Raw genomic sequence first — 16,221 nt, forward strand, 5'->3', positions numbered from 1 at the left:
TTTTGTGGGGTTAGTTTCATTTAATCTCTAGGCATGCTACAGTGAGACCGAGCCCTCCACCAAGCACTGTGCATGCTACTTAACACTTAATACATATTAAGTATTAATATGCAGAACTGAAGTGAGCCCAAACTGTGTTGTATCAGACCTTCCATTCTTCTTTTACTTCCATCTTTACTGCCTGTTTGAGGACTTAATTGTTAATTTACTTAAGAGCCAATTAAATAAGAAATTCTCCATGGACTAGATAGTATGCTCAAGCCAAAGGTATATTGACTAGTAACTAAAAACTTAAAAATGGGCAAAGACAACAGGAACTTCAATTACCTTACTAATGTGAAACTCCAGGCGTCTCATGTATCTTTCAATCGTTTTAATTTGCTGGAATTAAAAGAAGTTTGAAAAGGTACAGTCATTTACATTTCAATTGACTTAGGCTTATGAGAATATTTTTTTTATTATGTCATACTCAAAAGTATCAGAAAATGCTACATATTTCCCCCTTTTCTTCTATCTTTGTTCCTATTTTAGAGAGTCTCTACTATCCATTTGGAAAGTATTTTTTAAAATATTCAGTAAATATTCTGAGAGATGAACTCGAGTTAGTTATGAGAATCCCTGTGTTTAACATCCAGGTATCCAATCCAATGGAATTCATTAGATTTCTGGCAGAACATTATCTATTATATTGGAATATACACAAACTTCTGTATAATAATATATTTAATTTGTCCTAAGATAGGCTTTTTATCCCTTCACATTTTAGTGTCTTTGAAATTGGGGTGCGTCTTACAATGGCTAATGGCCAAGTGGTACAATATAGCTGCCTATACGTGCTCACAGATAGTCACAGTTGTTCGTGTGTCATCTATTTGAATTATAAATATTACATGCATTTAAATTAATTGCCCTTTCAAATATCTTCAAAAAGTCTATATTGTTATTCAGCATTGAAAAAAAATTATTGTCTTCTCAGAAAGGCATAGAAAGAAAGCGGCATCATATATAAAAAAGAAAAAAAAAACTGTGTCTAATTAGGTTTAAAAGAGTTTTCTCAGTAAGTATAAAATACAAATTTCAAGTGAAAAGAAAGAACTGTCAGAGTTTAACTGGAATCATTTTTTTTTTTTTTTTAGTGGCACATAAAGTAATGGCACATTTTCCAATCAATGATGACTTGGAGTTGATGAAGTATGGTACTTAATAGTCAAGAGACAACACAGGCAAGGGCCTCCAAACACTTGGAAAGTTTTTAAACTTTCAATACACTGAGAAACCCTACAACCTAGTGACATTTTAATGGAAACGACCTTAAACACTTTTCTGAATCTATAGATGATAGTACTTATTCATTATCCTCATTAGACAAAATAATGAATATTTCCAGAATTAGAAAAACCATCAGTTCTCTAGGAGTTTACACTGACTTCCACTCAAGGATACACAGTTTTATTTTGTAATAACACCCCAGCACAGAATGATAACTTACCTTGTCTAGTTCATACAGCACACCCTAAAATAAAAAAAAGGAGTATCTGGATTAAAACATCTTCTCTCAAAATATAACCCATCTTAATAGAATGATACACCCCACGATCTGTAAATAATAATCAGTCCTGCAAAGTTCCACTGGATTTTTGACATTTGCTTTACATGAGTAAAAACCTGGATTATTTTAAATAGCAGCAAGAGTACTTTTAAGAGCCAATATTTATTTATGCTCTGTGTTTCCCCAATTAGACCCAGTCTCCTCTGCCCCTTGGGAGCACTAAGGTTTTCATTTACTTTGAGCTCTCCTCTCCTACATATTGAGAGGCACCTAATTCATGCTCATTCAAAAAATTAAAAAAAATAAATGGTACTGACATACAATGTAGCAATGGTAGATATGTTAAAAAATACTTGCCTTCCTCTTTAAATAGATAAAACTGGGATTTTAAGAAGAGTTCTTGAGGATGGAGATATGCTTTTCACAAATTATTTTTAAAGCAAGCTCATTTCCTGTGTGTTCACAGTATCACAGCACAATTAGGGCACCAACCCCACATCCCCCATCTGAAGGATTTTTAAGAAACATGAGGTCCTAGTGGATGTCCTTCCATCAGCCATTCTCCAAGGTGGAACATTTTAGCGCTCAAAGGTCAAGGCCATTTAAAAGCTCTGAAGGTCATCCCAGAAGTAGGTCCACATAGATGGGGCAATTTATATTCTAACCTCAGTACAATATAAAACCTCTTAACCTTGATAACACTTTTAATCTCAAAGCCTTTGAAAAGGACAATATATAAACATATCTCCTAAAAATAAAAAGATTACAGCTATGAATGTCTAGCTGCACCCTCCTAGGTATACATACAGTTTTCTTGGGCTTTCTGATGCCTGGAAACATTAAGGTGTAATATCATTTAGAACTGAATAAAACCATGTAAAATAGTGTAGACACTGGAACCACTCTTCAACCACAAGTCTTCACAAATTCATTAGAATAAAGGAAATTTGCAATATAATTTGTACTCAAACTGGCCTAAGAACTCCTTTAACTTCTCGTGTTTTTTGTTACCTCTTTAAGCCTCCTTTCCCTCTCAGATTTGTTTATGATCTATTTTTAAAAAATTGGAGATAAAGTAAAAGTTCTGGGTCCCCAAATCTGTATGTACTAACAATATGCAAGGAAAATGCCAACTTTTTATTTCCTTATATTATTTGGGATGGGGGTACAGGAAATGAAAAAATATATATATTTTCCTGGCCAGGTGCGGTGGCTCACGCCTGTAATCTTAGCACTCTGGGAGGCCAAGGCAGGTGGATCATTTGAACTCAGGAGTTTGAGACCAGCCTGAACAAGAGCGAGACCCTGTCTCTACTAAAAAAAATAGGAAGAAATCAGCTGGACAACAACAAAAATATATATATAAAATTGGCTGGGCATGGTGGCGCATGCCTGTAGTCCCAGCTACTCAGGAGGCTGAGGCAGTAGGATTGCTTGAGCCCAGGAGTTTGAGGTTGCTGTGAGCTAGGCTGAGGCCATGGCACTCTAGCCCAGGCAACAGTGAGACTCTGTCCCCCCACTCCACCCTCCAAAAATATATATATATATTTTTTCCTAATTATAAAGTTTATCTGTATAAACATGTTTAGAAAATACTGTAAAGTATTAAGAATAGAGCATTAAGAAGAAAACTTAACATTCTTATTCCCAACATACACAGCAGGATGCAGATTGTACTTTGCCCCTTGGATTTACTTTTCTTAAACATTCTTCCCCAGTCCCATGTAGTAAAAGATTATACTTAGCCAAAAAAAGAACACCAGGTTAGCATCCCAATGACTGCACAGTACCTACCAGGCGAGAGTTTCTTTTCATATCTTTTAACTGAGCTGTCAACTTGTCCAGCTCTGTCTGGTGAACCTCCAGATACTCACTGCAAAGATAAGACAAGATGTAACAGTGAACTCGGTGCCTGTTAAGTGGAAGCTGTGGCTGGCCTTCTCCTTCTCAAAGGGCATTAAGAATTGAGCCTTTCTCTGTAGTTGGGAAAGGGAGGAGGAGGCTTTGCATTTTCCCAGTCTTTCAACATTTTGGAAGTTCTAGCAGTCGCATCAGATACTATCTAGCTAGTCAAAAAGGAGAACCCTTGTGCTGCTGAAAGTCCAGAGAGGAAAAACCAATGGGGTCGGGAAAGTGGTGCCAACGGTCAGCCCTGGGTCTGAGCTCTCAGAATTCTACTAGCTAAATATAACACTGACTGTGAATGTCCCACTGCACACTAGGACAGCCTTATTCTGGGCACACAATCCCTATAACATACTCAGGAAGGTTTCAGAACTCTCCTTTAGCAATCTCTAGAATGGATATGCCCATCCACTGTTTAAGTGAAATTCAACACGACGCAGTTTTAAGTTTCCTTCAATGTTATGGATAGGATGTGGAATCCCAACACATTTCGTATCCTTGGGACTCACTTAAGGTTTCCCTGATTGTGGCACAAGAATAAAATACATCCTATAGAAATGGACATTTAAAAAATGATCTCATAATTCTAGCTTTTCTCTGAAACTGCCCCCGCCCCCCACATCATTCCATAAAGTGCATTATCAGGATCAAGGTTCTTACTCAAGTCCATTTTTCAATGCCCTGTAGACTTCTTCCACCCTTTTAGGCTGAGGCTCTTTTGGAAGGTTGTTGTTTTTGTGACCTAAATTGTGCATCTTCTTCAGTTTGGCCTGAGGCTTCTTGAGAGCAGAGGAATTTTCAATGAAGGAGTTACACCTGTGAAAAGGAAAGAAAGAACACAAGAACTTATGAGCCTCAGGCACCCAAAAGGATTTGACTAAAGAAATGTCTTTTTAATCATCTTGTGTTCCTATTAGTGTCTATTGTGGAAGGTAATGTTCCCTCATACACTAATAGATCTGAGCCATCCTTAGTTTCTCAGTATTAGATTTGTTAACTGCTGAAGTCAGAAAGCTTTGCTGGGCAGAGGCTACCCAGAGTCAAAGTCTGGCTTCAGGTAATTGTACTCTGAGTGAAAATGTATTGCTTCTCTAAACCCTAATAGGAAGCCAAAGACCAACAGTTCTAGGTGGACATAATGACTAGAAAGAAGGATATAATCCAACTAAAAAATAAGTGCACTATGCAAGATTAGGTGTAAACAACTATTAAATTCAACTAGGATGGGAAGGAAGCCTTTCTGATAAGGGGCCATGAGCATGCCAAATGGCTCATTCTATATGACATTAAAGAAAAGCACACATATCTCTTTAAAAAGCTTTATTTTTATGGAATAAATTATGATTAGGTATAACATAAAAATTCATCATCTCTAGTAGTGTCAGGGATGCAGCTTGCAGTGGTGAGATGGATGCCTGACACCTTAAACCCAAAGTACTGATCTGATTAGGAGATCCAGAGGCTGGTCCATTCGCTGACCCGGCTATCAGCAGGAAAGCTGAGACCTCCACAGCTGACAGGTGACTGTTGCACCCCTCCCAGGCTGGTTATTTGCTATGCTCCTCTGCCATCCCCGCGTGCACCAAATGGGACAATACAGGTCGAAGCACACAGGGCCCCTCGAAGGGTAAGACCTTTATGAAATCAGAAAAACTGAAGACAAACTTTATTCCATGTTACCTATCCACTATCTGTTCATTCTTTCTTGAGTTCTCCTAAGTCCTGTTTTAGATGAGAGGAGATTCCAAGGAAACTAGAAGACTAACTTTGACAACCCCTGTCTGAATGGCATCTACTTCCTGGAGTCAAACTGCAGAGGCACATTCTTTATGCACTGGATGACTTGGTACCGCACACAGTCTCCCAGATCCAAGTGCAAGGGAAAATGTGTTTCAAAACGGGGTGGAGCTGTGGAGAGGTCTAGACATGCATCACTAGCTTATCCTAAATCCTCAACCATCCTTTTTGCAGGAGGAATTCTAAATGGTAGAAATTAAATTACAGTACTTAATTTTTGGTACATCCTTTCTGTGAAAAAGATATTAATATAAATATATAGAGAGTGTGTGTGTGTTTGTGTTCGGCGAGGCTGCACGCACAGAGACCCTCTTCAGGACATCAAAGCTCACTTCCTTTTCAAGCTGCATCCCAGGGGAGAACCACACGCTACTTGCCTGGATCGCCTTTCCTGAAGGCCGCTGAAACCCGCAAAGGACTGGCTTCTAATAATCCCATTGGGCCCTCCAGGCGAAAAGGACTGGGATCCTACCAACATGATTTCCGGGAGTCTGGTTGGCAGTCCTATAAGAAAGAAGAAAGGTTATGACAGCTTACTTGCAGGCAGATGCAGACAGAAGATAGGCGAAGCTTGTCAACAATGATAAAGAGCTGTGAGCAAGGTGAAGCGAGTCAGAGGCTATGTTCTTTACTATGGAATTCTTTACTATGGATTGGTCTTTACTATGGAATGGTCTTTTTTACTATGGAATGGTCTTTCTAAGCCAGAGGTCCTCAAACTTTTTTTTTTTTTTTTGAGCCAGAGTCTCGCTTTGTTGCCCAGGCTAGAGTGAGTGCCGTGGTGTCAGCCTAGCTTACAGCAACCTCAATCTCCTGGGCTCAGCGATCCTACTGCCTCAGCCTCCCAAGTAGCTGGGACTACAGGCATGCGCCACCATGCCCAGCTAATTTTTTGTATATATATTTTTAGTTGGTCAATTAATTTCTTTCTACTTTTGGTAGAGACGGGGTCTCGCTCAAGCTGGTTTCGAACTCCTGACCTTGAGCAATCCGCCCCTCTCGGCCTCCCAAAGTGCTAGGATTACAGGCGTGAGCCACCGCGCCCGGCCTGTCCTCAAAACTTTTTAAACAAGGGGCCAGTTCATTGTCCCTCAGACCATTGGAGGGCTGGCAAACTTTTTAAACAGGGGGCCAGTTCACTGTCCCTCAGACCATTGGAGGGCTGGACTATAGTTTAAAAAAGAACTATGAACAAATTCCTATGCACACTGAACATATCTTATTTTGAAATAAAAAAAACAAACAGGCAAAAATACCCGCATATGGCCCGCGGAAAATAAAAAAAACAAACAGGCAAAAATACCCGCATATGGCCCTCGGGCCGTAGTTTGAGGACACCTGTAAGCCAAACAGTTCACCTCTCAGGTGAATAAAAAATATACTCACTTGCCCAGACAATAACAAATATAAGTTACACAAAATTATGAATCATTTTAGATTTCCTTCAGGAATGTTTTTTAAACAGAGTTCAACCATACCTTTAAAAACATGCAAACTTTTGCAAGTTTACTTCTGTCCAACAACAATAATAAAAGCACACAAGTAGGTCAAGTCAAAGCTTCAGATAAGTCCTGCATCAAATTCAAAACACAGGTCTTAAGGTGGAATTCTACACTTGGAAGTCATAACATTAAAACACTAGGTTTCTTTAGAGATGAACTTACTTAAACTTGTTCTCCCTTTGTATCCTTAAGTATATTTTGAAAGCTGTGATTGTGTCACTACTGTGACAGTGCCAAATAAGAAGCATAGAGGGAATGCTCACAAAAGAAGTGATAAACTAGGTTAGATAACAATGCAAGAGAGGGAAGAAAAGGTAAGAGGAAAATGCAGCAGAAAGTACACAACCCCAGTTTCAGCTGCTTGCTTGGCTTTTGTGAAGACTCACCCTGATGGACCAAGATGCATTGTCAAAGCACAACTTAAGCTGGACAGAGGCCCAAGACTAGTTACCCCAGAGGATTACCCTAGAACTATTAGGTAATTCTATTCCCTTTAGATCAGCAAGAGTCAAAGCACATACCATTGTCCTAGCAGGGGACTTCGGTCCAGAGAGCAGGATGTGCTAGCAGGAAAAATATGACAGCTACTGCCCAGACTGAAGACTTCCAAAGTGCGCAGACATCAAATTGTCTTTTAAAGACCCAGCAAGAAAGACAGCTAAACAACAGCAGCAGCAGAACTCTCTCGTAGTGCATCCAGATGTAAGGAAAGGCCAACTTCACTAGCCCCCACTCAAAGCTGCATGAAGCAGTTCAGCAAAGCAGGAGATTTGAGTGAGTTACTTCCCCAGAGAAAGAAGGGCAAACAGCCCATCCCCCACACTGCCCCAGGTTTTTAAGTCCCCTCCCTTCCTCCCTCTCCAGGAGAAAGCAGCCCTGGGGTTTGTATGCATTCTTGCAGCCTACAGGTACTGACTCACATGGCCACAGGTCTGGCAATAGGCTTGCTCTTTTATCTGGGTGGGATGCAAATCCCATACCAGCTGGGGAGGAGAAGCTTAAATTTTAGAGCATTCTCTAGTATTTTTAAAGTAATGAAGAATTACGCATGAGCAGTAAATGTAATATGGATCGCACAAACGGCTAGACAAAATGCAGGTGTGGATTCAGCTCTCTCTGGTTACTTCTCCCTACCCCCAAGGCTCAAAAATAACCCTAATTCCTTTAAATCCTTAATGAGGCTCTTCTACATGTTCTCTAAGCACTAAGGGGTCTGTCTACATTTCATTAAGGACCCCTTCCTTGGGTTTGTAAAGCTTGTCTAAAGCTATCACTGTATAACATACAAACTTCTAATAAACATCAAGAAAGCATTGTAATTTATGCTCTTTCTGCACTCAATAATACGATAACCAAACAAATTAATGGAAGTCTCAACTGGACAAATATTATTAGTATTAGATCTCATTGAGTAAATTATTGTTCAATAGGTCTATTGTATCATGGACATTCTTTGATTCCAGAAAAAGACTTTGAGTATTTAAAATATTTAACTGTATTATTGTCTTATACCTCCTAGAAATTACATTTTTTAAAACAAATTTTTTTTCTCTTATCTGTTGAATCATTAGTTTAAACTACTGATGCCTGGCTCCCATTTCAGGTATTCTGTTTAATTAATGTTGGGTATCACCTGGGTATGGGAATTTTTTTAAATGGTCCCCAGGTGATTTTGATGTTCAGCAAAGTTTGAGAGCCACTGCCTAGGAGAAGTTTTGATTGAACAATCAGTTGCACTAGTGATAGGCAAAAAATAAAAATAAAAAATAAAAGAGAAAGAGAGAGAGAGAGAAAGAGAGAGAGAGAAAAGAAAAAAAGATGCCAGGTGCCACGTTGGTTGAAAATTTAAAGCTTCTGTTAAAATAATCTGTTACAATTCATCAAATCCAACTTTCTCATTAAATGAATTAAACGTTTGAGAGTAAAACATATGTACCTGATTGTGAAATAATTTTCCTTCTTCCTCTTTTTCTGTAACAGGTAAGCAAGATTCTCAAGAACAAAACAAATGTTTGTTTGGCGTTCTAAGACTGTAAAATGTTTGGGATGGGGGAAAAAATCTTCAGAAAGTTTTCATTAAATTTTGATGTGGACTATATGGCCACTAGGAACGTGACTGGGGTGAGCATTCTGTCTGCCTTTGAGGTCTTAGAGATGATCATTATCTATCAGGAAAGAATTTGGCCTAGAGCTGGTTTAGGCTGAGATCTCTATCCTGCCATCAATCCCCCTAAAGGCTGACACACCGCCAAATGAGAGTCATAAAGCAAGCGAGCACACACGTAGAGTCAGACTCCTGGAGAAATAAAACGAATGGGTTGGGGCAGGGGAGTAGGGGGTATTAGGGATGAAAGTATACAAAACACCACGCTCCAATCCCAATCCCAGACCCCACAAGTCTGACATAAATATTCTTCCAGTTTCTCTAGCCCGTCCCCAGTTGCAAGTTATCTTGTGCCTCTCCGTAATCATCTTCAATTGTCCTTATGACCACCCTACCCAACTCCTACCTCTTAGTGTCTTAAGTCTTCAGGTCACTCCCTGGCTTCCTAGGAAGTTCCAAGGACCTGCTTTCTTCCCAGCTTCCAGAAAAACAGCTCCTAACATTTTCAGGTTTTAAGGACTTAATTGCTCCTGCTGGAGTAATTTGCATTGCAATAGCAGGTGCTCCAAAGGACCAAAAGCCTTAACCTAAAGAAAGGACTACAGGAAAATTGCAGTAGCACTGCTGATGGGGGGTGTAAAGTGGTATTAAAATTTTGTAGGACAAGTTGGTAGTATCTATTTAAAATACAAGACATACTTCTTTATTTTTATTTATTTTTTTGAGCAGAGTCTCGCTTTGTTGCCCAGGCTAGAGTGAGTCCCCTGGCATCAGCCTAGCTCACAGCAACCTCAAACTCCTGGGCTCAAGCAATCCTCCTACCTCAGCCTCCGGAGTAGCTGGGACTACAGGCATGTGCCGCCATGCCCGACTAATTTTTTCTCTATATATTAGTTGGCCAATTAATTTCTTTCTATTTATAGTAGAGATGGGGTCTCGCTCAGGCTGGTTTCAAACTCCTGACCTCGAGCAATCCGCCCGCCTCGGCCTCCCAGAGTGCTAGGATTACAGGCGTGAGCCACCGCGCCTGGCCGAAGACATACTTCTTTAACCGGGCACTTCTATTCTTTGATATCTTCTCTAGAGAAATACCCAAATGCACAAAGAGGCACATACGAGGATGTTCATTACAGGCAATGTTAATAATAGTGAGAAGGCGGAAAATGATATAAATGCTAGTCATTACAGGAACTGGTTAATACCATGCCGCATAACTATGGTGATGGAATACTATGTAGCAGCTAAAAACAGTATGCCCACATAGGAAGATTCCACAGGACAAGCTGCAGAACAAACCAGAGCAGGATTCCAGGAATGTTAAAAACTATATTACACTACGTACACAGATAGAAAAGTTCTTAAAGTATACGCAGATGGATGGCCTATCATAACTCTATATAGTTGTTTGTAAGTCTTCAGGAAGACAAATATGACTTCCAAGAAATAATGTATTAGGTTTCATAAATTCTGATTACATCAGAACAATTCAGATTCCCTGATGAAGTCCTTATTATGAGTTCTGACTTGTGTAACAATTTTATTATTTTCATCTGCAAAACTTTTAAAGCAGGGCCTGTACTCCTGGTAGTGTGCGCTATGCCCGATACACACCTCTAAGGCTCACCAAATGCCATATCTAACAAGCATGAAATTCCATATAAAAGAAACTTGTCTTTGGATGCTGCTACTTAGAACTGTTGGAGCTTTGAAAAATGTTTCCAGTGTCTAATTCATTGACTCCTCACCTGGTCTTTCCAAAAATTCCAGCAGAATTAACACTCATCATGTGTGTTAAATCCCAGAAAGGTTTCAAATCTTATGCAACCGGTGAAGATGCTATGGTTTGCTTCTAACTTTGCATTGTTGCAGGAGACACTGGCTGTCATACTGGGTGGCCAGCCCTGCTCTGCCATTTTATAACGAATGGGAACAACAGGATCTTTCTGGAAAGAATCCCAAGCACCTTGACCAGGCATCCTCAAACTACGGCCCGGCCCGCGGGCCACATGAGGGTGTTTTTTGCCCGTTTGTTTTTTTACTTCAAAATAAGATATGTGCAGTGTGCATAGGAATTTGTTCATATTTTTAAACTATAGTCTGGCCCTCCAACGGTCTGAGGGACAGTGAACTGGCCCCCTGTTTAAAAAGTTTGAGGACTCTTGACCTTGACTAAGCATTGAACGAACCCTGCTGTTCTGAGCTGAGCCTCTTGGCAAAGAAAACTAGGAGCCTCAGCTGTTTCTCTTCCTGATTCTTCATACAGTGAAAACCGCTGTCTTCTCCCCGGCTATGCAGTGCTGAGTCCCAATTGAACACATCTCAGGGTCTTTTGAAATCATAAGATTTTACATGTCCTGTGGGTGCTATGAGCCACCTCCCAACCTGAATACCATGTGTCTGTTTAAATTAGAAGGTAGTTCACCAAATCAGCACACAGTTGTTTTTTTTTTTTTCTTGAAACAGAGTCTCACTTTGTTGCCCAGGCTAGAGTGAGTGCTGTGGCATCAGCCTAGCTCACAGCAACCTCAAACTCTTGGGCTCAAGCAATCCTGCTGCCTCAGCCTCCAGAGTAGCTGGGACTACAGGCATGCGCCACCATGCCTGGCTAATTTTTTCTATATATATTAGTTGGCCAATTAATTTCTATTTATAGTAGAGACGGGGTCTCACTCTTACTCAGGTTGGTTTAGAACTCCTGAGCTCAAATGATCCGCCCGCCTCCCAGAGAGCTAGGATTACAGGCGTGAGCCACTGCGCCTGGCCTAGCACGCAGTTTTTGGACAAGAACTCTGAGCCTGGAGACAGAAGGGGAATAGGCTGAGGCAGATAAAAAGAAATCAAGGGATCCAGGGATCCTCCACCACCCCCCTTCCTGGTCTCAGGCGCTGATTGGACCAGAAATAAAAGGTGGCATATGATTGCAGTTCAGAGGGAGAAACTGGCAGCTCCCTGGAGAACCTGGAGATAACTTGAGTCTTAAAAATAAATGACAGGAATCAACCTTGGAGGGCTGCTTGGAGGATGGGCAGTGAAGGACACCTGCCACATAGCAGCCCACGCAGCAGGCCCTAAAATGAAGCTTGTGGTAGGGCTGCCAGTGGAAGTGATGGGAAAATGTTTGGCAAATCCAATCTAAGTGATAGTTCTACTTCTCATTATATTTTTATAAACAGGCATCCTGGCTTATGCTTTCTTGTGGATTTGATTAGCTTGAGTTAACAAGCCTTTCTCCTCAAATTTTAGCAATTCCACTATTCCACAAATTTTAGCAATTCCACCTGTAAGGCCAGGCACGCTAAAGGTAAGGAGCTGGGTAGCCCAGCAACCTGCCAGCCTCCTGTCAACACCTGCCAGGTATGACTCTCCAAGCTGACTACTTCAGAGTAAAAGTGCTATTGGCATTGATTAACCTATAGAGAACTGGGCAAACCCACCAGTCAGCTAGAAGGAATGTTAATATTGATTGTTAGAGTTAAGTATACTGAGACTCATGAAAGGACACATGATTCATTAGATTATTTTTAGTTTTACAAGCACAAAAGTACTCTCCTTTATTAGGAAAATACAAAAAAGTAGGTAGAAGGCAGGGGAGGGGAGAGAAGGACCATACTGTTTATACTACTCAAAGACAACCACCAGTAGAATTTTGATGTGTTTAATTTTATTCAACTCTTCTCTTTCCATATAAAGCATAATAATTTGCACATACTGCATGCTACATTTTGTATCCTGCTTTTTCTATCAGATTCTTTTTTTAGAGCTATGCCAAGGGGTTTATAGATTAGCTTTTCTCTTAACCCATCTTTAAAAGGATACACAGGTCTACCCCATATTCCATGTGCTCCTTTGGATAATAAAAGGAAAACTAACCACTCTACATTATAAATATGCTTTTTATTTCGGATTTTCAGATATGGCAGGTTTGGCCACAGGCAAAGGAAACTTCTGCAAGGATGAGACTAGAGCTTTTCTATGGGACACAGAGAGCATGTGAGCATTTGTACATGCTTGAGTTGCAGGACATCAAACATCATGACATTCAAAATATAAGAACACAATAGCTGGATGGTATGGCCTTAACCTTTATGGTGTTTTCCTTTTTTATTTAACCAAATCCTCTAAATAAAAACACGAACAGGTAATTCTGAAAGATCTTTATTGATGATCGAAAATATGAGAGACATCTGAGATTTCTGAATGAAATGAGTAAGGATATCTCAGTTCTTGTCAAGGCCTTTCTTATGGGGGCAAAATGTCAACCTAGAAACCAATAGCTGTCACAGTCACAAAGGTATGCGGTCCGTAAGACAGACTGAGAGGAACCCTCTGAGACAAGACAACTGATCAGCAGATCGGTTGGCAGGTTGCTGGGGCAATGGTGCTGCCAAATGTAAAAAATTCTACAATCAAGGCAAGTCCTTTGTCTGAGGCCAGGGATGGGAGCAGGGAAAGGAACCGGGAGACCTTTTGGGGGGAGGTGGGAGTGTTCCAAAACTGAAACGTGGTGACAGTTCCACAACTGTATAAAAAAATTCAAACTATACCCTTAAGTAATTTTTTTTTTTGAGACAGAGTCTCACTTTGTTGCCCAGGCTAGAGTGAGTGCTGTGGCGTCAGCCTAGCTCACAGCAACCTCAATCTCCTGGGCTCAAGCGATACTATTGTCTCAGCCTCCCGAGTAGCTGGGACTACAAGCATGCACCACCATGCCCGGCTAATTTTTTGTATATATATATATATATCTATATCTATATATCTATATATATATATATTTTTTTTAGTTGGTCAATTAATTTCTTTCTATTTTTAGTAGAGCCGGGGTCTTGCTCAGGCTGGTTTCGAATTCCTGTCCTTGAGCAATCCACCCACCTCAGTCTACCCAGAGTGCTAGGATTACAGGAGTGAGCCACCGTGCCTGGCCGCTACCCTTAAGTAATTTGATGGCATGTGAATTTTACATCAATAAAGCTGTTAAAAAAATCATTATCAATTTTTGGAAAAAGTCACCATTCTTTCTGTAAGAAAAAGTGCCCAGAAATCAGAACTTGGAAAGGAAAAGCTGAATCAACAAGCAAGTTGCTTTTGTGATTTGATCCTTTCTCCCAGGCAGGCCGCGGAAGATGCAGCACCGAGCCCCACTGCACTTTCTGAGTCATTTCTTCAAGCCCAATTTGGGTTTCTCCTTTCTCCTTTCCTAACCATGCCATCCTGTTTGTGCTCCCCTACATCTTGGTCAAGAGCAGAAGTATAATTCAGTTGTCTAGAATAGGCATGTGGGCCAGATGTAAATAGCCTACTAGGATTATTTAAGACAAATCCTAAAAATAGGCATCTGCTTATTATATGGTTATAAGGTACCCATTACAGAGCAGTTGGCTAATCTTTTTTAAAAAGTAGATATATTTAAGTCATTGGCTATTTTTTTTAATGTATGGCTGCTTTAAAATAAATCAAGGCAATGCTAATATTTGCTTCTCAGTTGTCACCATTGTTTGCTAATGAAATGATAAATATATGCATGATACATTATGCTGTTTGACTAGGACAGGTGATGTGAATGGATGAAAAAATTTATAGAATAAACCAACACAGCCTCACGCCTCAGCAAGGGGGTGGAAGAACCAAGGTAAGTTTCTATAACTGTTTTCTTGGGCAAGTTCTAAACTCAGTGAACCCCAGATTCTGTATCTGTAGAATAAAGGTGCTAATTCCTCCCCATTTTAACAAGCAAGCATTGTAAGGTTCAACTGAGACCACTGCGTCATTCAATCTTACAATCACCAGGCTACTTGGACAGCTTCTAAACTGACTTTCCACTATTCGTGTAGGTGGCTGGACTTCTGCTTTAAAACTCACAGAAAATGAGAAAGTACTTTCTAAAAGGTAAAATGCCTGAGAAAGACAAAGATTACTATAATGAAGACCTAATTTCCACTAACTTGAAAGAAAGAAACTAATTTTAAGAATCCTTGGAAGCTGACATCAATGATTTTCTTTCCATGTTTTCTAAGAGTCCATCAATCAACACATAATTATTAAGTACCTATTATAGGATCAGCTCTGGCAGGACACTATGTGTTGTTCAAGATCCAGAGAGAACCTAAAAATGAGCTCTGCTTTTATAAAAACTTTAATAATCTAATTGGAGAAGAGATAATGTGACTGTACATAAAGCAGATGGGAGACAATTTTTGATCTAAGAAATAACATGGAGTGAAATTGTAAGGGGCACCTATTTCCCAATGCTCCAAGGAAAGCAGCAGAGCCAGGATGATAAGAATTTGGACTTTAGGATCGGATAAATCTGGGCTCAGTTTGAGTTCTACATTTCTACAGTTTGAAATTAGGTGCATTATTTAACTTCTCTGAATCCCAGTTTCCTTGTTTGTATAAAAGGACTAATATTTCAGAGGATTTTTGTAAGGTGCAAATAAGGCAATATACACAAGACCTGGTATGTAGTAGCTGCTTAATAAACCTAGCTGTTCATAATAATTTAAAATAACAAAGAGTTTTCTTATAAGAGAGGGAGATAAATGAGACAGAAGCAGCCAGGAAGTTTAGGTAAAAGCAAGGGAACCTAGGAACTAGCATCTTTTTGGAGATAACAATTTTTAGATAATTAAAAAACACTGACCGATAAGGACTATAAACATGAGTACTTTGGAAGCCTAATTCAAAAACAATTAAAAAATTTTTTTGATTTCAAAATACTCATCTACTCTTTACCCAGATTCATCATTTGTTGACATCTGCCACATTTTACTTTGTCATTTCCCCTCCACATATACACAATACATATTATTTTTCTTGAATCCTTTGGGAGTAATTTGCATATACATATTTATATACATTTCCTCCCCCCAACCCACTGAGTAATTTGCAAATATAGGATGGGTGCAGTTCCTTATGCCTATAATCTTAGCACTTTGGGAGCTTGAGGCAGGAGGATCACTTGAGGTCAAGAGTTCGAGACCAGTCTGCCTAGGCAATAGCGAGACCCCCCATCTCTACAAAAAGTAGACAAATTAGCCATTTGTGGTAGTGTGGCCTGTAGTCCCAGCTACTCAGGAGGATGAGGCAGGAGGATCACTTGAGCCCAAGAGGTGGCAGTGAGTTATGATGATGCAACTGCACTTTAGCTGGGGTGACAGAATGAGACTCTCTCAGAAAAAAAACATTTTTTTGCAGATATGATGCAAATTTACTCTTCAATAATGTGTATTTCCTAAGAACAGGGACATTCACTGACATAACCATAGTCCAGTTGTCCAGTTATCAATATCAGGTAATTTAACATCAATACAGTACATTATCTAATACACAGACCTTATTTAGATTCCACTAATTGTTCCAATAATGTT

At 39.9% G+C, this 16,221-nt stretch overlaps 1 protein-coding gene across 6 annotated transcripts in view; it reads right to left on the minus strand.

Annotated features, from left to right (window-relative positions):
- The window catches only part of RIPOR2 (RHO family interacting cell polarization regulator 2), a 207,802-nt gene that overhangs the window by 48,675 nt on the left and 142,906 nt on the right, over positions 1–16,221 (minus strand). For all 6 annotated transcript variants that reach the window (XM_012741349.2, XM_012741341.2, XM_012741342.2 and 3 more), the window contains 5 exons: positions 5,629–5,755; positions 4,115–4,270; positions 3,344–3,422; positions 1,490–1,513; positions 328–381 (listed from right to left, as the gene is read on the minus strand). In XM_012741349.2, coding sequence (XP_012596803.1) covers positions 328–381; positions 1,490–1,513; positions 3,344–3,422; positions 4,115–4,270; positions 5,629–5,755 — 440 coding nt within the window. The remainder of the gene's footprint in view (positions 1–327; positions 382–1,489; positions 1,514–3,343; positions 3,423–4,114; positions 4,271–5,628; positions 5,756–16,221) is intronic.

This window comes from Microcebus murinus, chromosome 15, assembly GCF_040939455.1.
Source record: "Microcebus murinus isolate Inina chromosome 15, M.murinus_Inina_mat1.0, whole genome shotgun sequence".
NCBI lineage: Eukaryota > Metazoa > Chordata > Mammalia > Primates > Cheirogaleidae > Microcebus > Microcebus murinus.